Source organism: Centroberyx gerrardi, chromosome 20 (assembly GCF_048128805.1).
Source record: "Centroberyx gerrardi isolate f3 chromosome 20, fCenGer3.hap1.cur.20231027, whole genome shotgun sequence".
NCBI classification, from domain to species: Eukaryota; Metazoa; Chordata; class Actinopteri; order Beryciformes; family Berycidae; genus Centroberyx; species Centroberyx gerrardi.
The window spans coordinates 7628995-7654549 of NC_136016.1; the positions used below are offsets into that span (position 1 = coordinate 7628995).

General features: G+C 40.9%; 1 protein-coding gene across 1 annotated transcript; it reads left to right on the plus strand.

Moving 5' to 3' along the window:
- Positions 1-925: 925 nt before the first annotated feature.
- Positions 926-20012, plus strand: polr3a (polymerase (RNA) III (DNA directed) polypeptide A). Its single transcript, XM_071907722.2, has 32 exons — positions 926-1065; positions 1723-1858; positions 2459-2596; positions 2917-3088; positions 3203-3357; positions 3499-3738; positions 3991-4153; positions 4858-4994; positions 5101-5204; positions 5335-5476; positions 5827-5967; positions 6073-6142; positions 6634-6761; positions 6851-6989; positions 7781-7945; positions 9229-9401; positions 9702-9813; positions 11862-11980; positions 12598-12735; positions 12980-13150; positions 13512-13625; positions 15613-15699; positions 15816-15898; positions 16139-16309; positions 16870-16963; positions 17202-17294; positions 17645-17809; positions 18114-18278; positions 18383-18514; positions 18633-18765; positions 18855-19401; positions 19455-20012. Exons 1-31 carry the CDS (start codon positions 1022-1024, stop codon positions 19001-19003), a joined length of 4173 nt encoding a protein of 1390 aa, XP_071763823.1. The 5' UTR covers positions 926-1021; the 3' UTR covers positions 19004-19401; positions 19455-20012.
- Positions 20013-25555: the final 5543 nt, after the last annotated feature.

Genomic DNA, 25555 nt, shown 5'->3' on the forward strand with positions numbered 1-25555 from the left:
AAGGCACTAATAAAAAGAATGATAATTTCATGTTAGTGTGTCTCCTAAAGATGAAAGAAAAACCTATAGTAATCCTATAATACATTTTGGAAGAATACTACAAATATCTATACTTATAATAATAAAATAAGACATTAAAAATACCATTAAGTATGATAAGGTCACTATAAACTAGTATGAATAAAAAGTATGAAAATATGAGTTACAGCATTATGAGGGTGTGTAAAATAACAATCGAACATACTGAGACAAAGATGAAAAATAAATGAAAGAAATAGAATTATTACAATGATTTCTCATAGTATAAGGGGTGGAAGAAAGTGTCATTCACTTTATCCACTAGGTGGCAGCACTCAGTTGATACTGCTTGTGTCTGTGCTCTCTGGCTTCTCTTCGTTTCTGTCGTTGTGTGTGAGGTTGTGCTGCCTTCAAGTACTCCTCGTAAGCTCTGTCTTCAAATTTAAAAGTTGTAAATGCTACTTGTCGCGCATTTGAGCTCTTTTGGGTGGAAATAAAAACAAAACGGACCATTTGACAAAATTAGTGTTTTGGTGGCTGTGGTTTTATTTTAGAAATGAAACAGTACAAAGATACTTTGTGCTGCAGTGGCAGAATGAAGAGGGAAAATGTGCACCTGCCATTCAATTGATGTTTTGAATAATTTATTAGCCAAACGTTGTTGTGTACATAACGTTTCCGTCATACGGCTTCCATGCTCTCTGCCTGCTAAACGTTATATCTTGTCAACTTGGATATCATAGAAAAGTTCCAGTCATATTTACCATATTGGTTGGGTCGCTTATGTGCGCTCAATCGTAACTTGTACATTTCTGATTGGACTTAAAGGCAGCATTACTGTGTTTCACATGTTATCAACACATTGCGTCGTGCTGCTAGCATTTCGATAACATGGGAATGGGAAGTGACAGCGTGATGGTTACATGCAAAATCTAGCCTGCTAGAGTTAGGGCAAAATAACTGTTTAATTTGTTCTGTTGTTATCTAATCGGGAGCAGCCACAATGGTGAAGGAACAATTCAGAGAGACAGATGTGGCCAAAAAAATGTGAGTAATACACTATGAAAGCTAGCTAGCTACCTGTTAGCTTGCCGGTTAGCCAGTTTCCACAGCCTAGTTAGTTTGCCAAGCTTGCAAAGTGGCTATCACCAACTAACGTTAGTACGGCAATGTTACAGAAAATAGCGGACAATATAGTTAAGGAAGTTGTAATATAATGGCCCTACCTTTCTTTATCTGATGCAATGATTATGGGTTGGTAGGAGGTTGTAGCCCGATACGTTACCTCCTGTCTTGTATGGAGAAAGTGTCACGCCAAACTCCATTAGAAAATGTGTCAGTTTATTGTTGTCTTGCTTGTGGGCAATCATAGAACATAAGTTAAGGCCTTCAACGAAACAATTGTGTCCACCGGGAAATACCGGCATACATGTTACCCATGAAGCACCACTTAATTTCAATAAAATGTCAACTTTTAGAATTGGTTCACACTGCTCGCTGCCGCATTCCACGTTGCATTTTGGTGTAAAAATATGGGCTAACAGGAAAACTATTTCTAAAAGTGGAACTGAGCACTGGTTTGTTGGGTTGGTTTTCCCTGACATGACAAAGGACAGATGACAGATGGGATATTGCCCCGTGGTTATCATTTTGAGATATTATCCTCGTGCTTATCTTGGCTTTGCTTTTCATCCTTGTCTACAGAAGCCACATCTGCTTTGGGATGAAATCTGCTGAGCAGATGCGTCAGCAGGCCCACATCCAGGTGGTCAGTAAGAATCTGTACAGCCAGGACACCAAGCACACCCCACTGTCCTATGGAGTGTTGGACCACCGCATGGTATCTCACACACACACACACACACACACACACCCACACACACACATACATACATACACACACGGATCCCATCTCCAACTTACTCATGTTTCAAGCCTTTTCTTTCACTATTAAAGATTAGGAACGCTGAACATTTCTGCGATTTCAGCTCCGGCTAGTATAAAAAGACTGTTAGATGAGGTGTCGCATATTGATTAATACCCAAATAATGCTGATTAATACCTAAATACAGTGCTCTGCTAATCCTGAAATGCATAACTACTTTGCATTGCTCACTTGTACTACCACTATTAATAGTGCAATACTCAAATTCCCAATTATGATTGCTTCAATACATGATACGCTATTTACCATTGCATTGTTGTATTATGTGGTCTTATTGCACCATTTTGTTTGTGTTGCTCATGCTATGCTGTTTTTGCTCTTATTTGCAATGACCCAATAAATGTTTTTTCATTTCACTGTGCACTTGTTTAGGGAGGAATGACAATAAATTAGAATGGAATTTAAGTTAATTGAATCGAATAATGTTATCACCAAAAGGACTGCACTATAACAGTTACAACAAGGACTTCATATCACGATCCATGTGTCCTGCAGGGCACCAGTGAGAAAGACCGACCGTGTGAGACTTGTGGGAAGAATCTGGCAGATTGTTTGGGACATTATGGCTACTTGGACCTGGAGTTGCCATGTTTCCATGTTGGTTATTTCAAAGCCATCATAGGAATCTTACAGGCAAGTTTACAGTCTTCTTTACAAGATTAATACCCCAGTGTATATGGTATATCAAATGGAATATTCCTCTGAAATAAATCAAGTTCTAATCATATTTCTTTTACCCCATTTTTGGTATATTGTAAATTACTGAAGTTACAGTTGTTTTTACATGATTTAAAGAGCATTAAAAACGTATAGGTAACACTGATGTCACACAGATGCAGCTATAATTTCAGATCCATAAAATGTATATATATAAAAAAAATAAAAAAAAATCCATCAGTTGTGCGACTATGATGCAGTTCCCCCATTCTAACGTGGCAGTTTGTCTTCTCCAGATGATTTGTAAGACGTGCTCCAGCATAATGCTGACAAAAGAAGAGAAACTCCAGTTCACGGATTTCTTGAAAAGGCCCAACCTGGCCTACCTCCAGAAGCGAGGCTTGAAGAAGAAGATCTCAGACAAATGCCGCAAAAGGACAATCTGTCTGAGCTGTTCCGCGTTCAATGGTAAAAAAGTCATTTGCATTTCTGGTATTTGCTGGTCGTCTCTGACTTTTTTGTGCCAGCAATCCCAGTGTGACAGCTGGAACCGCTGAGTCATGTGTCCCCTTTGCTCTTTAGGGCCGGTGAAAAAGTGTGGCTTGCTAAAGATCATCCATGAGAAGTATAAGACGACCAAGAAGGTGGTGGATCCTATCGTGTCAGAATTTCTCCAGTCGTTTGACATCGCCATAGAGCACAACAAAGTGGTGGAATCGTTGCTTACCAGAGCGCAGGTGAACTTTGTACACTCTTTTCATATTTTACAGCGAGTGTCATTTATTGCCACCAGGGGATAAGCCTAGACTATGGCTGGAAATGCTCTGATGCTGCACGTTGTCATGATGAAGTGCAGCTCATTCTCCTTTCATCTCCAGGAAAACCTGAACCCCCTGGTGGTGCTGAACATGTTCAAGAGGATCCCCGCGGAAGACGTTCCCCTGCTGCTGATGAACCCCGAGGCAGGGAAACCCGCCGACCTGATCCTCACCCGCCTCTTGGTGCCTCCGCTCTGCATACGGCCCTCCGTGGTCAGCGACCTCAAGTCGGGCACCAACGAGGACGACCTCACCATGAAGCTCACGGAGATCATCTTCCTCAACGATGTCATCAAGAAGGTTTGTCATCTATCTAGTACAGTAACTGAAATAGGGTTCTTAAAAAGGCTTAGTCTTAAAGTAACTTATCTAAATTTAAGGCCTTAAAAGTATTAAAATGTCTTATATAGTTATTAGAGGTCTTATTTTTCACCATCTAATGACAGGTTACTGTTCTGTATATAGAAATATTCCATGTTAGATCAATACTGTATATATTAATGTCCTAAAAGTTGACATGATTGCATCAATAAACTCCATGTTATAATCCAGCACCGTATGACCGGAGCCAAGACCCAGATGATCATGGAGGACTGGGACTTCCTCCAGCTGCAGTGCGCCCTCTACATCAACAGCGAGCTCTCTGGCATCCCCCTCAACATGGCTCCCAAGAAGTGGACCAGAGGCTTCGTCCAGAGACTCAAGGGAAAGCAAGGTATAATCTAGATCAAAATTGGGGAGTTCTGACTTAGTTCATTTTCTCTGTTTTCATTTTGTTTGTTTTTCTTTAATTGTACAGTTTCCAAAATTAAGTTTTTCACTGCCAATGGTTGGCAAACTAAAAAAAAAAAATCTGCCAAGAATAATACATAATAATACAAAACAATAATAATATTTTCCTTAAAATGGAAATATGTCAATATCGCTCACTTACACAATGGAACTTTTTTGGTCTTGGTCTGCATTGTTTGCTTTTGGTGGCCTCCCACCTGTCACTTGAGAATAATGTTAAGTTTCAACTAACGTTAGGCTAGTTAGCCATCTAATAGCAGAGAAACTGGAGGAAAAGTTTGTATAGAGCCAGTTTTGCCGGCAGCCAATCAGGAGCCTATTTGATACAGAACTATTGTTTTGCTTTGATATGATTGGCTCACTGTCAGAGTGTATACAGTATGGGGGACTGCAGGGACAAAGTTTGAGAACAGGCAAAGATTGTATATAACCAAGGCATTCAAATGTTATCATCTCAGAAAGTTACTGGCCAGTGTGATGGGTGACCCTTACTAATTTATCCACCAAAAACAAATTTTACCATTATTTGGCACTTGGCAGGTGTTCATTTCTGACCCTGCTTGTACAGCTCCATGAGAAAATAATTTTAATATCAAATTGATGTTGATTTATTGTGATAACTCTCAGGGAGATTCAGAGGAAACCTCTCGGGGAAGAGAGTGGATTTCTCTGGAAGAACCGTCATTTCTCCCGACCCAAACCTGAGGATCGATGAGGTGGCCGTCCCAGTGCACGTGGCCAAAATCCTGACTTATCCAGAGAAGGTAAGCCCCGCTCCATAGCTACAACAAATTGTGCCAGTCACATCAAATTTCCACTTCCATACCAGCACTGGAGTCATCTAAAACTAAAATCAGTACTTTGTTCTAGGTGAACAAAGCCAATCTGGAACTCATGAGGAAGCTGGTGCGTAACGGCCCCGAAGTTCACCCTGGAGCCAACTTCATCCAGCATCGCCACACACAGATGAAGAGGTGAGACTGGCTGCATCGAGACTTTCCTGGAACATTTCACGATGACGTGACTTAAAACAAATACTTACCTGATGTGATTCCCTTTTTTTAATGTATCACCACCAAACGCTGAAGCATCTGTTTCTGTTAGGTTTTTAAAATATGGTAACCGTGAGAAGATGGCCCAGGAGCTGAGGTTCGGTGATGTGGTGGAGAGGCACCTGATAGACGGAGACATTGTCCTCTTCAACCGACAGCCCTCTCTGCACAAACTCAGTATCATGGCCCACATCGTGAGTTCACTACATTTGAATCTTGGGTGCAATCACACCTACAATTTACGGTAGGCTTTCCAAGCATGAGTAACTGCTGGCTATTTCAACATCCGTGTCTTTATACCCATAAAACATTGTGTTTTGGGGTAATTTTCTGTAGTTGGTTCGATTATATTCTCACTCCTAACAGGCGGTCTCGGATAAACCCCTCCAAACACGCTTGTTGCGAACGCACCCTTAGAGCCCTTAAGTTTAATATTGTTGGAATCTTGTTTGCTCTCAGTTTGGATGTAAATTATTTTCTAATTGTGTCTTTGTATAATTGTTTGGAATGATCTAATAGGTTTTCACCTTTCACAAACTCACAGGCCAGAGTCAAACCTCACAGGACATTCCGTTTCAATGAGTGTGTGTGCACGCCGTACAATGCCGACTTCGATGGCGATGAGATGAACCTCCACCTACCTCAGACCGAAGAGGCCAAGGCTGAAGCCCTGGTCCTGATGGGTGTATGTATCATCAAAACACACACATAGTGAAAAGCTAGCTCCAGGAACTGCACTGTTCATAAAGAGACTGTACTCTCTGACATGGCTCGTTATCTTTTCTCCCAGACCAAAGCCAATCTTGTGACCCCGAGAAATGGCGAGCCTCTGATTGCTGCTATTCAGGACTTCCTGACAGGTCAGTATTGTGCCACACAGCGGTGTGTGTGAGAGCCAATCAGTAGCAGTCTTTTGTTATATGATGTGAGGCCGCAGGCACTTCTATTAACTGGCACAGAGTTGCTCATCTTTGATAAAAGGGTATAAGACTGTTGTTTACAGTACATGTCTCCCGCAGTGTCCCTGGAATAGTGTGTACAATGTACAATGCGCAGTATGGATCCCTGATAGTATATACTGTAGGTTCTTGCAAACAATATGGAAAATGAAAAGTACATGAAGTACTGTCAATTGGTTTCAAAGTTACTTTTTTTTAACAGAACACTTTAATAATCCATAGGTTTTGAAATTTGCTGAATATACTGTTATATGCACATTATACAGTACATGAATGTATGTTGTTAATTGAAAGCATAACCTTTCTTTACCTGAAGGGGGAGCACCTCAGCCATATATAAAATCTGCTGTATTCCATGTCCACCAACTTTATATTGTGTCTCTGTCTCCTAGGAGCCTACCTCTTGACACTGAAGGACACCTTCTTTGACAGATCTAAAGCCTGTCAGATAGTGGCATCAATCCTTGTGGGCAAAGATGAAAAAATCAAGATTGCGCTCCCTCACCCCGCTATAATGAAGGTACTTGACCCTGGTTAGCTTGTTGATCTGTTGGGGCAACTGCATGATTGCGGAAACTGACAAATGACACTTCTCTGTGCATTCCTCAGCCCATGGCTCTGTGGACAGGCAAGCAGATCTTCAGCCTCATTCTCAAGCCTAGTAAGGAATGTCCGGTCAAGGCGAACCTGCGCACCAAGGGCAAACAGTACTGCGGCAAGGGAGAGGACCTCTGCCACAACGACTCGTGTGAGTTCCTCTGACCATGGCTGCTTCCAGCTGAAAATGTCCCCCGAACGCATCACATGATGACATTTTAGTGGATTTATTTGTTTATTGATAAGCATCCCCATTAGCTGTACACAAGCGTGTCAGCTATTCTTCCTGGGGTCCCACTAAAACACAATTTACATCCAAAACATTTGCACAAAATTTAAAACCAGGATACAATAAAATAAAAAATTCGGACCACTTTGTCATGGGCTACAGCATGCAAGACAAGTAGAAATATTAATAAAATAAGTCACATTTGTACAGTAAACAATGATTCTTACATATCAAAGACAAACTCAGACAAAAGTGTGAGTGAAATAATATACATGGATAGAGCAGTATAAAACGAGTTGAATTAAAATTTAATAAATAATAAACATTTGACCTTAATCAAATGTCTTCTAGCAATTTTTTTTTTTATTTTTTTGTCAATAAATTTGCTATTGGCCTTAGCTCCATAGCTCCATGAATTCCATACTTATTCCCCCTTATTAAGCATAACATAATTAGGAATTTTCTCTTGTAAACCTTTTTTTCACAAACTCTGAAATTCCCTCCATGGAGATCTTCCCCCAAGATTAGCATTTCTATGTGAATAATCTTTACCTTCTCACACAGCAGCATCAAAGTAAAGGCCATTAGAGGCCATTAGAGGCTACCCCCATGCTGTGAACCACTCACCTTATGTTCACAGCATGGGGGTAGGGTTAGGGTCAGCATGTTACTATTCTGGGTCCTAATTGCCTCATCGCTTCTCACCTTCCCAGTCGTGGTGATCCAGAACAGTGAGCTGATGTGTGGCAGCATGGACAAGGGCACCTTGGGATCTGGCTCCAAGAACAACATCTTCTACATCCTGCTGAGGGACTGGGGACAGCTGGAGGCTGCCAACGCCATGTCCCGCCTGGCAAGACTGGCTCCCGTCTACCTCTGTAGGTGCTCCCAAACGCTTGAACACCACATAACCTGCATTGCTTCGAAGATTGAAATATCCACCATTTGGGGAAAAATGCTCTCACAAAATGATTGATTGACAAAAATGAAAACCAGTGACACTTTTTAGTAGGTTTGTAGGTAGTTGGTAATTCAGCTCTTGGTTGACAATCACACCTCTACAGATTTGATCATCTATATTTTAGGTGATATTTTAGAGCTTTATACTAAATATACTGGGCCTCCTTCATAAAACTTTTGTTAAATTCCTCTTACTTTTGTTCTTGCGAAAAGTTCCTATGAAAACCCAATGTGGGATTCATGAAACATGTGCAGCCCCTTCATGTTTTGCGCACCCTCAGGTGCATCTGATGATGAATGCCACTTGTTCGTAAATTGGGTGCGTGTGGAGAAGTCTTTGTGTAGAGACATGAAAAGAAAAAAGTTTAACTCTGAAATAGACGTGTTTTTGTCGAAAGTGAGTGAAAACTTAAAGTTAGAATCTAAAAAGTGTATAATTCAAAATAGGCAGTTTATTAGCTGTGGGTGGAGAGCAGGGTGCTGTGAAAAGGATTGGGGGAATAATAGCAGAGACTGCGCTGTCAGGTGTCCAGTCATCAGCGGAGATGGGCATTGATTTTAATTGAAGCAGCATGTCCATCAGATGGTGAGCTCAGACTTTAGGCCATATAGTAATGATGTTGAGTTTGACTGGAGCACTGGACAGGAACTCTCTGCCTGCAGCGTCCAAACACATCCAACAGCCTTTCAGCACACCTGTGGTGCATCTTGGAGTTATACAGTACTTAGACTTACTTAGTACTTAGTTTTATACTATATGCAGTTACAGACCTCATATTAACAAGAAAATGTGCATCAATGCCTTTGTAACCCTAAATAGGCTACTGATAATAACCTTATTAACAAAGCTATGAACATAGCCATAATAGACAATTCTATTAAACTGGAAGCACATGATTATCTGATTGATCAAAGTGATTAATTATGATATAAAGACCCACGAGCGCACAGCCAAGACAATGGCATATTGGCTGTTATTGGAGCAGTGTTTAGGGACTGCACAGATATCTGAGAGTGATTGAATGGCTCATGATGTGCTATAGACTACCTAGGGCAATTCTCCTGGATCTCTGCAACACCCTGGATCCACAACTGAGACATCAGAACAAAAAGGCCCCAGTCTGTCCTTCCACATGTTCATGTGCTGTCTGTATCGCCAAAGATCAAGGTTAACCTGACCTTTAACCTCCTTAACTTATAGCCAACCGGGGCTTTTCCATCGGCATTGGTGACGTGACACCGGGCCATGGTCTGCTGAAGGCCAAGCAGGACCTGCTGGACGGCGGCTACAGGAAGTGTGATGAATACATCGAGGCTCTGAAGACCGGCAAGCTGCAGCAGCAGCCGGGCTGCACCGCAGAGGAGACCCTGGAGGTAGGCATCACAGCATACACACAAAACATAAACACACAGATGCATTCAAACGCATACTGTGGATCCCATGCCCTGCCACAATTCATTCGGTCAGGCATGCACACGCATACACACCAGATTTAGGCTCTTAGTCCACTTAATATCTTGATTATTCCCAACTGACACCTTTCCACCACATATACCCTTTCAGAGCCTTTTAAATCCACGTCATATCTGAAGGCTTAGCTGCTGGTATGTCAATAACCAAGGCATTTGCATGTGTTTCGTTATGTGTGTGTGTGTGTGTGTGTGCGCCAACAGGCTCTCATCTTGAAAGAGCTGTCCGTCATTAGAGACCACGCTGGCAGCGCCTGCCTCAGAGAGCTTGACAAGAGCAACAGCCCTCTTATCATGGCCCTTTGTGGCTCCAAAGGTAAGCCAGCAGACAAGGAAGCGCAGCTAATTATGAAATCTCAACTTGGTGCCATGTATTTTTGAATAAAAGCTTGCTCCTTCTGAATGCAGAGGACTGGGCAGGCTGTAGCAGGAGCTCCAAAGATGTTTTGATTAGCCCCTCAGCCCATAAAGACTGTGTCACTATGACAACAACGTCCAAACACTAAAGCACTAAGTAGGAGACGGTGGCCTTTATGGTTGATGTGGCTCAGTCACCTCAGGAAAGTGTCCACCATCTTAATTATTTGCACACTTGTTTCAAAATGCATTTATTTGGGATGACTTGTCAAAGGGGCAGTATGTTGTCTATAATCTCACGTTGCCACACCTCTGTGTAAAGCAACAGAGCTCTGCAGAAATTCTCGTCAAAAAATGTGGGATATCGAGACCTTGCTGAGCCAAAGGCAGCAGTGATTGGCTCTGAGTTTTAAATGGGATTCTCGCACACAACCCAGATACGGCACTTCTGGTTTGTTTTTGATTCAATTAAAATGTGAGTTAATATACAAACTCTTTGGGGAAATTAAACGAGCAAGATCAAAATTTATGAAAATTTTGAATTGATTGCAATTAAAGAAAAGAAATGCCAGTTGATTCATTCAATCATTTTCCATACCTGCTTATGCCTGTTCAGGGTCACTGCAGCATATCCCAGCATGCATTTGGCATGTCTTTGTACTGTGGGATGAAACCCATGCAAACATGGGGAGAACATGCAAAGTCCACACAAACAGGACCAGGACAGTGATGTCATGACTGTTGACAAAACACTCCTCTAATGTTGAATAGCAACTTAGCAAGACTTTTACTTTATGATTGTTTACATTAAATGTGAAATCTAGCCACAAATTCTACCTTTTTGCTGTTGGTTTGCCTGCAACTTCAGCTGATTCTCTGCAGTCTCCCTCTGTGCCGCTCTTTTTGACCCTTCACTCAGGAAACCACCTCAGGCAGCCTGCAGCTTACGCACGGAATAGAAGTGGCTGAAAACAACGCCGCTTGTGCGATTGACGTTTCATCAAACTGTGAAATCCCACAGGAGCAGGGGTAGAAATAATAATAATAATAATAATAAACTTTATTTATATAGCACCTTTCATATCATAAAATGCAGCTCAAAGTGCTTTACAAGAGAAACAATAAAAATCAATAAATAATGATAAAAACAATCCTAAGATATAAAAAGCATAAAACAAGTATAAGAAATATAAAACAGGTATAATAATAAAATAAATTAAAAATAATAAAGAACAATCCTAGATATAAAAAGCATAAAACAAGTACAAGTATAAAATAAATTGAAAATAATAAAGAACAATTCTAGATATAAAAAGCATAAAACAAGTATAAGAAATATATAAGAAGTATGAATTAATAACAATGGTGTTAAAATAAAAAGGTGGAATTAATTAAAAGCAAGATCATAAAAATGGGTTTTGAGCTGTTTCTTAAAACTATCAACAGAAGTTGCTTGTCTTATTTGTAATGGGAGTTTGTTCCAAACCTTTGGTGCATAAGAACAGAAAGCTGCTTCACCATACTTTTTGTAAATGTTGCAGCTGGAGAATGATAAAGGCATATTAGGTCCTCAGAAGGAGCACCTCAGTTGGGCTCTTATAGAGGATAGGTACTTGCTGCAGCCTGCGGACGTTCACATACAAGGAAGTAGCTTGGTAATTACTATAGTGGGGAGCATCTGAATAGCTCAGTTGTTAATAAGTGAAGAGTGCACTCTCGTCTTGATTTTAACATTTAATTTGTTTGCAGTATTTAGAGTTTTAACTTTAGTTAGAATTTAATTAAATCTATGTAATCATAGTACATCAGCAGCTTTGAAGCTATAACAACACAATCTTGCGTCAAAAGACTATTCAACACATAAAGTAACAAAGAAAAAAGGTCTCTTCTGTTCAAATGGATGTCAAATCCTTACATGTGTGATGTAGTGTGTGAGTGATCTTATTGTTGTTTTGCTAATGACATTGTGCACTGCCTCCCCATCCTCCATCCCCTCTATACATACAGGGTCTTTCATCAATATCTCCCAGATGATTGCCTGTGTGGGACAGCAGGCCATAAGTGGCTCTCGAGTACCTGATGGCTTTGAGAATCGCTCCCTGCCTCACTTTGAAAAACACTCAAAAGTAAGATCCATCCCAATTAATTCATTAATGTGCCACAGTGATGTGTAAACACAACTCCTTTAACAGCACGTGACAGGTCATACTTAGTCATGTCTTTGTGTGCTGGGATATAAAATGCTCCTGCAGCTCTTGCAAATAGCATACATTGAAATGAGCTATAAATACTGCATATATTTGTGTGTCACATCCAATTTTCACACCTGAATGCTCATCTCTTCTAGTGGTGCGTCAGCTTTGAAATGACTAATGGTGTGTTGAGAAGTTAAGAACACATTTGATCAAGACCTTGAACTGCTTCCGTTGATCATTTTTCAATCTTTTTTTTTCTGTTTAGTTTATTTCAGCCTCTGATTTAATGAGATCACAAAGATTCATTGCGTTCCTTTTTTGGTTTTGAGAAATTAGGTGGTGTTTGTGTTTTAATTACCCATTCATTTGTATTATCAGATCTGTGTGCTTCCCCATAAATCGGGAATGGAAGAATCAATGCATAACACTTGTTTCAAAATAATACAATAAAATTAAACCGCAAATAAGCCCACCTACCTGTGTCTGTCTGCCAAACCAGTAAAGCAGGTAACCCACCTGATGTTGTCTTAACTGCTACCTCTGTCCAGCTGCCTGCAGCCAAGGGCTTTGTGGCCGACAGCTTCTATTCCGGTCTGACGCCCACAGAGTTCTTCTTCCACACCATGGCTGGCCGGGAGGGTCTGGTGGACACAGCTGTCAAAACCGCAGAGACCGGATACATGCAGGTAACACTTGAAGGCATTGTCCCCATGGTTCACTCCTCTTGCCCTGCTTATGTCATGCAGCTTAATGAAAGGAAGTGCAGTGTGTGTTTGTCTGCCAGCAATATCCTTGAAAGTTTTCTTTTGACTCCCTGGATATACATTCAGGTCAGCATGGTAAGGGTATTTTCTGTGTGTATGTGTGTGTGTTCCTGTACACATATCACTATAATCTTCTTTTTTTTTGTGCACATGCCTGTTTGGACAGAGGCGTCTGGTGAAGTCCCTGGAGGATTTGTGTTCGCAGTACGACCTGACGGTGCGGAGCTCCACGGGCGACATCATCCAGTTTATCTACGGCGGCGACGGCCTGGACCCTGCTGCGATGGAGGGCAAGGATGAGCCGCTGGAGTTCAAGAGAGTCTTGGACAACATCCGGGTGGGTTAAATGATCAGTCTGCCCAGCTGGGGGTTGTTGTTGATATAGAGTATATTTGTCTCAAAAATACTAAGGGCTTTGTGGTTTGATCCAGTCTGACCTTTTCTCTATATGCTTATTATGGTCTGATTAGCTGAGTGCCATCAGTGCTAAATGGCACTTGCATGGTTGCTGGCTATATCATTAGCACCTTACCTTTACAGTAGCTGACTGGCTCCACAATCACACCTGATTTTGCTTTCAATCATCAGGGTAGTTTTAAATGCCGTCTGTATCAGTTATTAGGAATTGATTACCCGTGAGTGAGTGCATCGACCGCATTTCAGCCTAATAATCTCTTTTTTCACTCCCCATCCCCTAGTCTGTCTACACGTGTCCAGACCAGCCAGCCCTCAGTAAGAACGAGCTTGTCCTCACCGCAGAAGCCATCATGAAGAGAGCTGACTTCTTGTGCTGCAGAGACAGCTTCTTGGAGGTAATTTCACTGCATTACCTTGTTAACCATTAAGGCTATGTTTTTTTTTAATGATCTTTGTTTTTTTTTGGTTTTTTTTACAAGAGAAGCACTAAAAAAAAACATGCTGAAGTCCTGAATACGAAGCTAGTGATTGATGCGATTGAATGAATTCCAGATTGAATTCTGGTATTCACGCTCAAATGCCTTGTAATAAGGTCTTATCTATTGATTTCATAGCAGCAGCTCCACAAAATGGGCTGACTCAGTGTGTACTTTCCACCATAGCTGAAACAGCTCCTTCAGTTCAAGAAATGTACTCCAATCCCAGTCCCAGGGTCTCCAATCCAGAGATAATGAAAAGTTACTTCCATGGCTTTCACGTAACAGCACTGGTGAAAAGGTCGCACAATGTTCCATACATTAAGTTCAACTCGGTGTTTCCATTGCTTGCCATTCAGTAGGCTGCTCATTATTTGGCTCTTGAGAATGGAGATGTTATTCTCTTTTAATTAAGGTTCTTTGTAGGACGTGTAGATAACTGTAGAAATGGTACACTAGAGGAAGTATGTGCAAAGGTGTAAAATTGCCTCTTATCATTTCTTTTTTTTTTTTATAAATCTTTTTATTGAAGGAGTGAATCGGTGATACATTACAGGTAGTAAAAGCCTCTTATCACTTCTAACAGTTGAGCGTTAAATCAAAGACATTCACATGGTGGAGTGGTTCAGGCTCAGAAAGTGTAGAACAGAAAACAATTATCTGCAAAGAATGGCGGGCCACAGTCATAGACACGGGAGTGGGTGTTATAGCACCTAAAGGTGAAACATGCTCATTAGTAGCCTATGAGGAATTGAAGAAAATTTGTATATATCTACTTTTAGTTTAATGGTTGTGTTGCACAAAAGTCAAAATGCCTCAGAGAAGCAAGATGCAGAGAATACTAAAGTAACTGCACTGCTGAAATGTGTATACAATAATAATAATAATAATAATACTACATATAATACATGGTGCATAACATCAGGGAAGCTTATTATTCCAGGTGATGTATTGGACATGAACCCAACACTGGGCTCAAATGGTGTGTGAGCTCTGATTGATGTAGAAATTCCTCTCTCCTTGTTGTTCTTCTCAGTCAGAGCTAGGCTGGAATGAAAAGGATTTATCAAGGCTGTGTTTGGGGCTCACTTGCAGGAAACCTATGGTGTAGGACAAGAAAAAACAGTAACTTGGAAGCATTTTCTACGTTAGAAAAATCCAAATGCAGCTAAAGACTTAGGATAGATTACTCAGAATCACTATATTTGCCAGTACAGAAAATGCAGCATGACCAATGACCAATGACCAATTAGGCCTCCTTTAAAAAAAAAAACCATTGTTGTCTTGATGATTACTGAATTTCCCTGCTATCTTCTTGTATTACTAATACAGTACAGAAAAATATTGACAATTACATGCAGTTACAGTAATAAGTCTGTTGTAACATACAAACCTTTTCCCCCTTTCGTGAAGGAGTTAACTGACACAGGCTCAGAGAAGTACCTGCAGGTATAGTGACCCAGCATGTTGGATCGTGGTTTAAATCGGTCCGGAGTGATGTCGGCAACTTGAAGAGATATAATGAGATGAGATGAAAAAGAGATATAATGCATTTAATTAACAACAAGCCCATTTGTTCTGCTGTTAAAAACTCTCACCGTGCTTTAATTCACTGCTCAAACATTTGACTACACTAATTATGCACCGCTGTTTGTTCTTCAAGGAGATTGCTCAGTAAACAGTGTCTGGATTTATTGGGAGATTGCGTTCTCCACATCTTAACCGTTTGACTTCCCTATGATGTCTAACAATCGCATGACTCAGGATTGTGTGGCAAACGGCGTTTAATTTTTTCCCAATGCAGTGTTTGCTGTGCTGAATGTTAACGAGCCTTTGGACTTTAATCTCTGAAATTACGAGTCGAGCTGATCACTGTTATGTTTGAATTCTCTCTCCTGGCCTGTAGGAGATAAGGAAGTTCATCAAGAGTATGTCAGAAAGGATCAAGAAGACCAGAGACAAGTACGGCATCAACGACAACGGCACCACCGAGGTAGCTACCACTAGCCATCGATCCATCTACTGAATCCAGCAGCATCCATATGTTCCAACATGTGTGTCCAGTTACACCTGAAATGTCATTGCTCTCCTCTCTCCTTTGCACTGCAGCCAAAGGTTCTCTACCAGCTGGACCGCATCACTCCCACCCAGCTGGAGAAGTTCCTAGAAACGTGCAGAGACAAGTATATGAGGTACGAAGCTCACAGCCATGCATTGCCTGCACATTGTATTGTGGAGTACCCATTGTTCATCTAGTGAGTGACTGGATGTGCTACTTCATTCAGTTAATTACAGCTTATCTATGCTGAGGACTGTTGAGAGATCGTGATGTTTTTCAGCCAGCTGCCAAACCCAGTTGAATTGACTCAGTTTAACAAAGGGTCAATCATACAGCAGAGACAGCCTACTGTATCATTTGTGCACACATACAGAGCTCAGATGGAGCCAGGCTCAGCAGTGGGGGCCCTGTGTGCCCAGAGCATCGGGGAGCCCGGCACCCAGATGACCCTGAAAACCTTCCACTTCGCTGGAGTAGCTTCCATGAACATCACTCTGGGGGTGCCGCGCATCAAAGAGATCATCAACGCCTCCAAGAACATCAGGTAGGGCCGTAAGGCTTTGATACATAATTATGGAGATGCTTCTGTATGTTCTTTCTGTCAAAGGGCCAGAGGGTAAAAAAGGAGATGCCTCATTATAAAACAAGAACATAGAAGTATCTTTCCTATCTGTGGTGAGAGCTATTTTATTATTGTTCAATCGATTTAGTCCTTAAAAGAGACAGTAGGTTTGTCTTGATGTTTCTAGGAATTCTCTTTTGTGCGTGTTTGCCGCCTTTTGAAATTACTGCTACCAAATGGAAAGCAAAATTACTATTGACCACTGCCTCCCTGGTTGAATGGAAGCGATTCCCATGTGTGCCATTTGCCACCAGACATCACTGGTGTTGTCTTTGAAATGGCTTGATAGCTGAAAAGAGCTGTTGCCATTTGAACTGTACCATAATGCTGATCACTCATCTAGGTGTATGGCTTAGACACCGAATTAGCAGAGTGAATTCTGCTGGCCCCCTCTAGAAAAAACCCTCTTTGTAGCACAATAATGAGCACTTCTTCCATTTTGTTTTGACAAATTTATTGAAATGCCTCTACCCACCACTCAGCACCCCTATAATCAGCGCTCATTTGGATGTGGAGGACGACGCTGACTTTGCCCGGCTTGTGAAGGGGAGGATCGAGAAAACGCTTCTAGGAGAGGTATTCCCACTCGCAGCTTATCTCAGAAACCCAGTTCAAAGTTGTTGTTTTTTTCTTCTGTTGACATTTTGAACCTCTGTTCTAACTGTGCATGTCAATTACCGCTGTGGAGAGTGAATGATGACTGCCATTTGCCTCGAGATTCTTCAGTCAAGAAGTGACTGAAGGGACATTTTGTGTGATACATTGGTGCTCAGCTGTGAATGAGGACATGGTGTCTTTTCATTATCCTCCACAGATTTCTGAGTACATAGAAGAGGTGTTTCTACCAGATGACTGTTTCATTCTGGTGAAACTGTCACTGGAGAGGATAAGGCTGCTGCGACTAGAGGTACCACAGCTTTCCCATTGTTTGCTGATACAGTGTCTAAGTATGAAGAGACTGTTTCATTTCATCTGCCTGGCACACTGAGTATTTCTCTCCACATCCATCTCTGACTCTCAGCCTTGATTTGGGAAGAGTTCAAATATACTGACATTGTTTGGATGAGCCCCGCAGTTGTTGTTGAATACACAACATGCCAAGGATATGCGCTGTTGCTTTAGAAACAGCAGGGTTGTTTCACAGTTGATGGTCTATAAATGATGGGGTGCATAATTACAGGTTTGTCCTTTTGTGTAGCATGACAAGATTAACAATGGGGGGGTTTTGCTCTGGGGTCTTTTTTTTCTTCCGACCAGGTAAATGCAGAGACTGTGCGTTACTCCATCTGCATGTCAAAACTGCGAGTGAAACCGGGAGACATTGCTGTGCACGGCGAGGCTGTGGTCTGTGTCTCTCCCCGAGAGAACAGCAAGAGCTCCATGTACTACGTGCTGCAGACTTTAAAGGAAGATCTGCCTAAGGTAACAATTTGATGTGGGACGTCAAAAAAACAAAACACCCACACAATGTCTTTGGATGGTTTGTCTCCTTGTGTACACTCTCAGATACTTCATGAGCAGACAGTTGAAATTGTTCTACGAGGTTTCTTACTCTTGGGAAAGGTCAACTCTGAAAACAGCACCACTACCTTGTAAGGTCTCTCAGGATGTTGTGAATTGAACATACCAAAGATGTTGTGAATTGAACACACCTTTTAGTGGCTGATTGGACATCCCGATATTCACCATTGACATTTTTTTCCCATTCTCGTCTCTCGCTTGGAAGGTGGTGGTTCAAGGGATCCCTGAGGTCGCCCGCGCTGTCATTCACATTGATGAACAGAGCGGCAAGAACAAGTACAAACTCCTGGTGGAGGGGGATAACTTGAGAGCTGTCATGGCAACCCACGGGGTGAATGGAAGCAGGACCACTTCAAACAATACTTATGAGGTATGAGCCAAGGGGGATGAAGGTGTAAATGGATCATTGCTCAAACACGTATTGAATTGTAGTTTGGATGTTAACGAGCTAACTATGTGGATTTTGTGTCTTAGGTTGAGAGGACCTTGGGTATTGAGGCTGCCAGAACCACTATCATCAATGAGATTCAGTACACCATGGTGAACCATGGAATGAGCATTGATCGGCGTCACGTTATGCTCCTAGCAGACCTCATGTCCTACAAGGTATGACCAGTAGAGAACTGGTAGATGTCTTCATAGTGTATATCTCTCCCATGCTGAGTTGATATTTGTCATCTTGTAGTAAATAACATTTTACCTGAGTACATACTTCTGTGCCTAGGGGGAGATTCTTGGAATCACCAGGTTTGGCTTAGCCAAGATGAAGGAAAGTGTCCTCATGCTGGCGTCCTTTGAGAAAACAGCTGATCATCTCTTTGATGCTGCCTACTTTGGACAAAAGGACTCCGTCTGTGGTAAACTGACGCTGCATGTTGTTAGTGAAAATGACCTCCACTCTATATGACTTATTTGGATCTTAACATTTCCTGTATCCCTGTTCTAGGTGTGTCTGAGTGCATCATTATGGGCATTCCAATGAATATCGGCACAGGACTGTTCAAACTCCTACATAAGGCTGACAAGGATCCCTCTCCACCCAAAAGGCCTCTTCTCTTTGACAGCGCAGACTTTCACATTCCTCTGATCACATAGCATTGCAGAAAGACTTCTCACACCTTTTTGGATAGATTTGCTTGAAACAGAGCTTTACCTTTCGGCTATGCTTTTTTGCCCGATGAACAACAACCTAAGTGCCACATTGGAAAGTGAAAACCGCAGGGTTGTTAGTCTGTTGGTGCCTTAGAATGACAGACTTTTTTGAAGCTTTTTTTTTTGAGAGCCTGCTGTCTACAGATACTGTATCTTTAGAGTATCTTTTATTCAGCGCATACAGAAGTGCCTGCCAAAATGTCAGATATTTTCCTCTTTGGATATTGAAAAGAAAATAACATTGTCCTAACATATTTTTCTGGAATTCATGTTTTTGCTGGTGCCGCAGACTGTGCGAATACTTTTTGTTTCTTTTACAAAGCAAACCACTTAGCATGTAAGTGATACTTCAATTGTAAATTATTGGAATTTAAGTGTGATTAACTATGAGCAGAATACAGCGAACTGTAGACATTAGAGCACTCATTTATTCAGTTTTTCTTGCTTTTTACTTGCTTGTAAAACAGTGCGTTTACTCTGTTATTAAGATGTGACATAATAGTATGTTCCCTCAATGTAATTGGACCGAATGCTGTGTGACATCTGTTTTTGGCTGCATTTTGTGTGTACAATGTATAACACATCCCACTCATAAATGAGTGTTAAGCAGACTCCAGAAAGATTACCTCTTAATCATCAAGCAGACTTGATCTCTTCTGGTACAGCACTTCATAATTCTGTCCCATTTTCAATATAGTATGAACTGTTTGCTCCTTAGCGAGGCATGTTGCCATTGCCAACTAAGATTGACAGTGTCTTCCATTCATTCTAGAAAACTCATTTGTGCATTTAAGTGCAGTCTCTCTGAAAATAATGCTCTCACACAAAGTTGTATCACAAAGTTGCTAAATGAGGTTACAAGTTGCTTTCAGCTCCCACCATGTATGAGGCCTCAGCATTTTTTGTCTATGTTAATGTATATATTGTGCCTGTGAATAAATTATTTAAATTGTTTGGTGCCATTTGATTTTTACCCAAACCTAGTCATTTTGAAATTATACATTTATTGACAACAGCCAGGTAACAATGCATGATAAGTTGTGAAACAAGCACAGATCCTGTACAGACCCATGGCGCCTGTGTTCAATTCAATGCACTGAAGCATTACGACACGGTTATCGGTTAAATAATTCCACTACCACAGGTAATAACGTTACCTAACATTAAAGTTTATATGGCAACGGAAGACATGGATGAATGTAAATTAAAGGCAGAGAGGGGGGCTCAGAGTGGGAGCAGTGCTCGGGTAGCGCGACACGTTTATCGGTTAAATGACCTATTCCACCAATGTCACACACCACAGGTAATAACGTTGCCTACCGTTGAGGTTTGCAGGACAGCAGAAGATGTAGATGTCTGTAAATTGATGGCGAAGAGTGTGGCTCTGTGCGGGATGAGTGTGAGGTCCGATATGGCATTATCAGTATGGGACTCAATGTGGCATTTAGCCCATAGGCGAGAGGCCATCTCTCAGCCAAAGACGCCCTCTAGAGGCCATCTCACTAAGCGTTACCTGACTGACTGACTGACTGACTGACCTGAATTTGCCTCGTGAAAAAACGCATTCAGATGAGTCATTTAAAATATCTGGAGGTCCAAGAGGAAAGAATCCATCTTCCCATTAATATTATAAACCATTAACGTAGTCTTTCCCTGTCAATGTAACGATTATATTATTAGATGATTATAATTACACAATTCAACATAATTTTTCATAACAATCAAAATTCAATGCACAACTGTCTCACCCTGATCCTCGTGCCAGCTCCTATACTGAACCCCAATGCAAGCTCTAACCCAGGAGAAGAGAGCACACCATCAAAAACACTTGGGTGTATGCCAGGTCTGTGCTTGGTAATTCTAACGTCTCACCTTTTGTGTTCACCCCGTGTCTTCCACATTTACACATCTGTGGTTTGATGGCTGGCAGCGGGGTATTGGAAAAGTGTGATGAGCTTCACACAGGTGCTGGGAGCACTAGTGGATTTTTCCACAATGCAATAGAAGGTGTTAATTATTTTCTGGCAGGAAAAGGTCTGTAAAATGTTGTTGCAGTTAAGGTCCTTTAATAGTTTACTGCAATAAAAGTCACAAAACTGTGAATAAATTCTTTTGAAAGAGAAGATTTTTTAGTTTTTTGTTGTTCTGTTATTGTTATGACCTGCCTACCTGGGAAACAACCAGACTTTTCTGATTTAAATGAGTATGTAGAACTTGAGAGCCAGAAGTGGGTGAGAATTTAAGATGATCAAGTTTTCCATGTTTTTACTTCACAGGTGAAGTTATTACATTACAACTCACTATATAATGTAATAACCAACATAACATGTAATGGCATTAGATTATCTGCCAAAAAGTGTCCAGAATTGTACTACATTACATTATGCACAGTTATTATATTATGCATACTAAATACATTGAGTTACATGCCCTATAGTATTGCTTTAATGGCACATTGTGTCAGTTTAGAATTTTGAAGCTCTATCTGCATACATTGTATTTCTGACACAATTACGTTTAATTTTTAACTACCATTGTGTTTATTGGAGATTGGACGTTCTCTACTTTAAATGAAATACTTTAAAGGACTAAATTGATAAAATAATAGTAATACCATGCTAAATTTTGTCAGAAAATGACAGATAGCTCCTAATTCCTTTTTTATGTGCACATTTACCTTTTTCAGATAACTGCAAAGAGCCTCTGAACTGCAGTGTTCAGCTGCTTTCAGTGTTTGGTCCTGATGCAACTCTCTCATTCTACCTTCAAACCACAACAATTAGACCCAATTTAGTCCATTATTACATTATTGGTTTGATACAATTTTTGGAGAACTGAAAATTTCAAACTTCCCATTAATGTAATGAATGAATGTTAGGTAACCTTTATTAATGGAAAATGTATAAACAGAATTATTACGCTATTAGCTGCAAATTATTAGGTTAGTAGTTTATGTAAATGGAGAGTTATTACATTAACAGTTGTGTCTGTCTCAGTCAGGAAGGAGAAGTAGTGCGTATGTGTGAACTGGTGTGTGCTCTTAGAGGCAAATGTATTGAGAGTCATTAGCCGACAATGACTATATTCTGATTGGTAATGCAAGAGGCAGCTACATGAGATGTGAAAAGTGGTTCGAAGCTCTCGTTCCCCATATTGCATGCTAAACACAAAACCGTAAGGGCAAGATCTACTTTATTAATCCTTCAAGTAAAGTAATGCAATCCACATTCACCACTACACATAGCTCAATTTACATTAACTCTAAGCACAAAGTCATCAACAGATCAACGCCCTTGGGACAAGTGAGAGTTCGGTGCCCGTTCGCGTGCACTTTGAGCTGTCAGCCATTCACAAGTCCCCATTTGGTGTATACTCTTCCTTTGGCTCTTGGACTAAACCTGTGATCCTCTGGCTACTGCTTAGCCTTTGTAATATCAAGGCCAGCCAGCCACCCTGTTAATTAATTTGTGTACTTTTGCAACCAATGGTTAATATTCCATGTGAGAATATCAGTACTGTGCTCTAGAAATGACATCAATACACTCCTGAGAGGACAATACCCCTTTCATCAACCATAATGTTACCGTGCCTCTTATGTCTTGTGAGACAAAAGATGAGTATAGAGCACATTTACATTCTAATCCAGCAACCTGGATGAATGAAAAGATCAAAATGATCTCTCATTTAAAATGCATTGCCAATGCAACATCTTTAAGATCACGGATATGTACTGTACATTGAAAGAATTCCTGGCTGTAATTACAAACAAAAACATGACAGTCATAGTGTAACGTATACTAAAATGATAACTATATCATTTTGGTGGCATTTAGACATCAACACTACAAGAACATACCGGGATCACTTCAGCATTAAGCAAGCACATTAATATTAAAACCATGTTTGTCCCTAGTATGTTAGATGCCCTATGCAAGATTTTAGACTGGCTGTAAGGAATCGGTATCAGACCAAACAACTCCATTGAGGGCGTCCATCCATCCCCCAGGTTCATGTTTGATTCTTCCATGTGCTTGAAATGTGTCCCCTGTTTTCTGATAGGCCTGATGTCCAAACATCTTTGAGGTCTTTGGAGGTCTTTGTGCTTTTTGTTGCTGGTGTATTGTACCTTTCATATTGTACCCCTGCTACCACATAGCCTTCAATGCAGTATCACAAATGTGTCCCTCTGCAGTGCCTCCTTTTCTGCTAGCCATGCTCTACCCCCCTGGTTCAGCAAAACAGATGTTACTACAGCAACACGAAAATACTGTCTATATACACAACCTGGATGATCCCTATCACATTCCGTCGGCTGCATAATTACCTGCTGTTCTGGTATCTGTGTGCATGTGTGAGTGTGAGTGTGTGTGAGTGTGCGTGTAGAAATTTTCAAAGCATTTAAGTAAATTGCACATTGGATTGTATTCAAATAGCAGGGCCTGTACCCAAGGAGTCTTCTACTTCCACCTCTACCTTGTAAAAATGTACAAGGGCTGTATCCACAGGGATCCACGTATTGCTCCTAATTGGTCTATTTAGCAGTAGATTCTAGAATGGGAAAACTGAAAAAATTAAAACGTTTATCTGAAAGAAAAGTGTCAAGTTAAAGTTAGAAGCTGCTTCTAATAGTAACGGGTGTTTCATTATCAGGTTTAAGGGATTTCAAAAGCAATAAAAAAGAACATAAATGGGTTACCAGGCTACTCATGTAGAAGGGAGCGTGGTCTTAGTGTGTCACTGTGTCAAAATAAAGGTTTGGAATTGAATTGAACTAAACTGAATCTGTACATAACAAATTGAAAAGAGACAAATTGACATTGCATAATACAGCTGTTGCAGTTCTTTGTTTCATTTATCCAGTGCAGGAAATATTTTGATGTTGAATAGATAACTTGCACCAGTGTGTTAAACCTGTGTCCATTTTGTGCCAAAATCAAAGAGGAGACGATGTCCATGGTTGTCCGTAGCTGCAAAATCCATGGTTTTGTGAAATCTGGAGCTAAATACAGTATATTTCTGTTGTCAGTTCAAAGCAGTTTCCAAAGCTGTTTGAATGAGTTTTTACCGTGTCATAATATCACAGTATTAACATTTTGTGCTCATTTGGGTTGACACTGAACTTGGCCATCTCTTGCACATTGTCAAATGCTTGCTTGTATCTACTGCAGATTTCAGCGATGCCTCAATACAGATAACATACTGGTGTTTGACTGCTGTTCATCTTCGCTCCCATGGCAACCCATCTTCAGAATGCAACTGCCTCTTTTTGGAATTCCTTTAGTTCTTCTATAGAAAACAAAATGTTGTTTCTTCTGGCACTGAGGAGATCTGTTTTCATCCTGTTTGACTTTCAAGTCTCTGAACCACGACTCTTACACAGACTTGAAATCAGTGCTTAATTTGTGCTGGATCCTGCCAGAACAGGATCCGGCACCTCGCGGTTTTGGACTATCTGCATTCCGGTACTTATTTGCGTGGACCCGGCACCTCTGGTGGCATGAACGTTTTTTTTTTTTTGTCTGCCATGTAATAATCCCAGTAGTTGACTCTTCCTTTCCCCTCCATTGCAAAAACCGAATTGGCTCATTTCCATATGAAGACAGGTGATTACCCTATTAGAAAGTAGCAGCAAGCGCATAGTAATCACGTCACATGAGTGAGCTGCTCTGCAGAGTGTGTTATGGTAAACTTCAGACATCGTCACGGCTGAAAGACAGTTGAATTTGCTGTCCATATGTTCGCTGTGTGGACTATTTTGGGAAAATTAGATAAGGTAAGCATGTTTTTTGTTGTTGTTATTGTTCTCTGCTGGGACAGTAACATCTAAATTCATATTTGCATAGATGAAAGCATAGATGAATGAGAAATTATTTGGAGTGCGGACCTGTAAGTCCCACAGTTATATATGTGGGACATTGAGCATGTTATGTTGAGTGTCCAGAAATAATTGGTAATATAATTGGTTGAGTGAAGGGCTGTAAGCCCCACATCAATGTGGGCATTTCCAAACCAGCACGGTCCAGCTGAGTGTCGCATTTAGGCCGACTTCTAGCTGCATGGCATGACCATGACATGTTTTATTGCTGTCAATTCGTCAATTATTCGCTGACATTGTTTCCTACGTTTAAAATAGATATCCTATGAAAGTATTTGTGTTGAATATTAATGCGTAACTACTCAAGCCAGAGTTTGTCTGGTAAATGGTTGAAGCCATTGCAGTTTCCTTGATGTGTTTATGTATGATTAGGATATCTCACAGCCAAGTATGTGCCTCCAATGCGCTTGTTGTCTTGATATGTTCCGGAACCTTTTCCCCCCAGACCGACTCGCGGGAACACCGACCCCTTGGTGTTCCGGGACCTCATCATTTACAAATTAAGCACTGCTTGAAATCATATTTGAAGCACCTATAGCTGGTAGATCAAGTTGCGTTGATCAGCAACATACAGAAGGTCACAGCGCAATAGCCAAACCACTAAACTATCAACTGGGTCC

Excerpts from the sequence above, each read along its gene's own strand:
- polr3a (XM_071907722.2), top strand. The coding sequence starts at position 1,022 with ATGGTGAAGGAACAATTCAGAGAGACAGATGTGGCCAAAAAAAT. Across the intron at positions 16,310-16,869 it reads AACGCCTCCAAGAACATCAG|CACCCCTATAATCAGCGCTC; the intron begins GTAGGGCCGTAA and ends CCCACCACTCAG. Across the intron at positions 18,766-18,854 it reads ACAAAAGGACTCCGTCTGTG|GTGTGTCTGAGTGCATCATT; the intron begins GTAAACTGACGC and ends TCCCTGTTCTAG.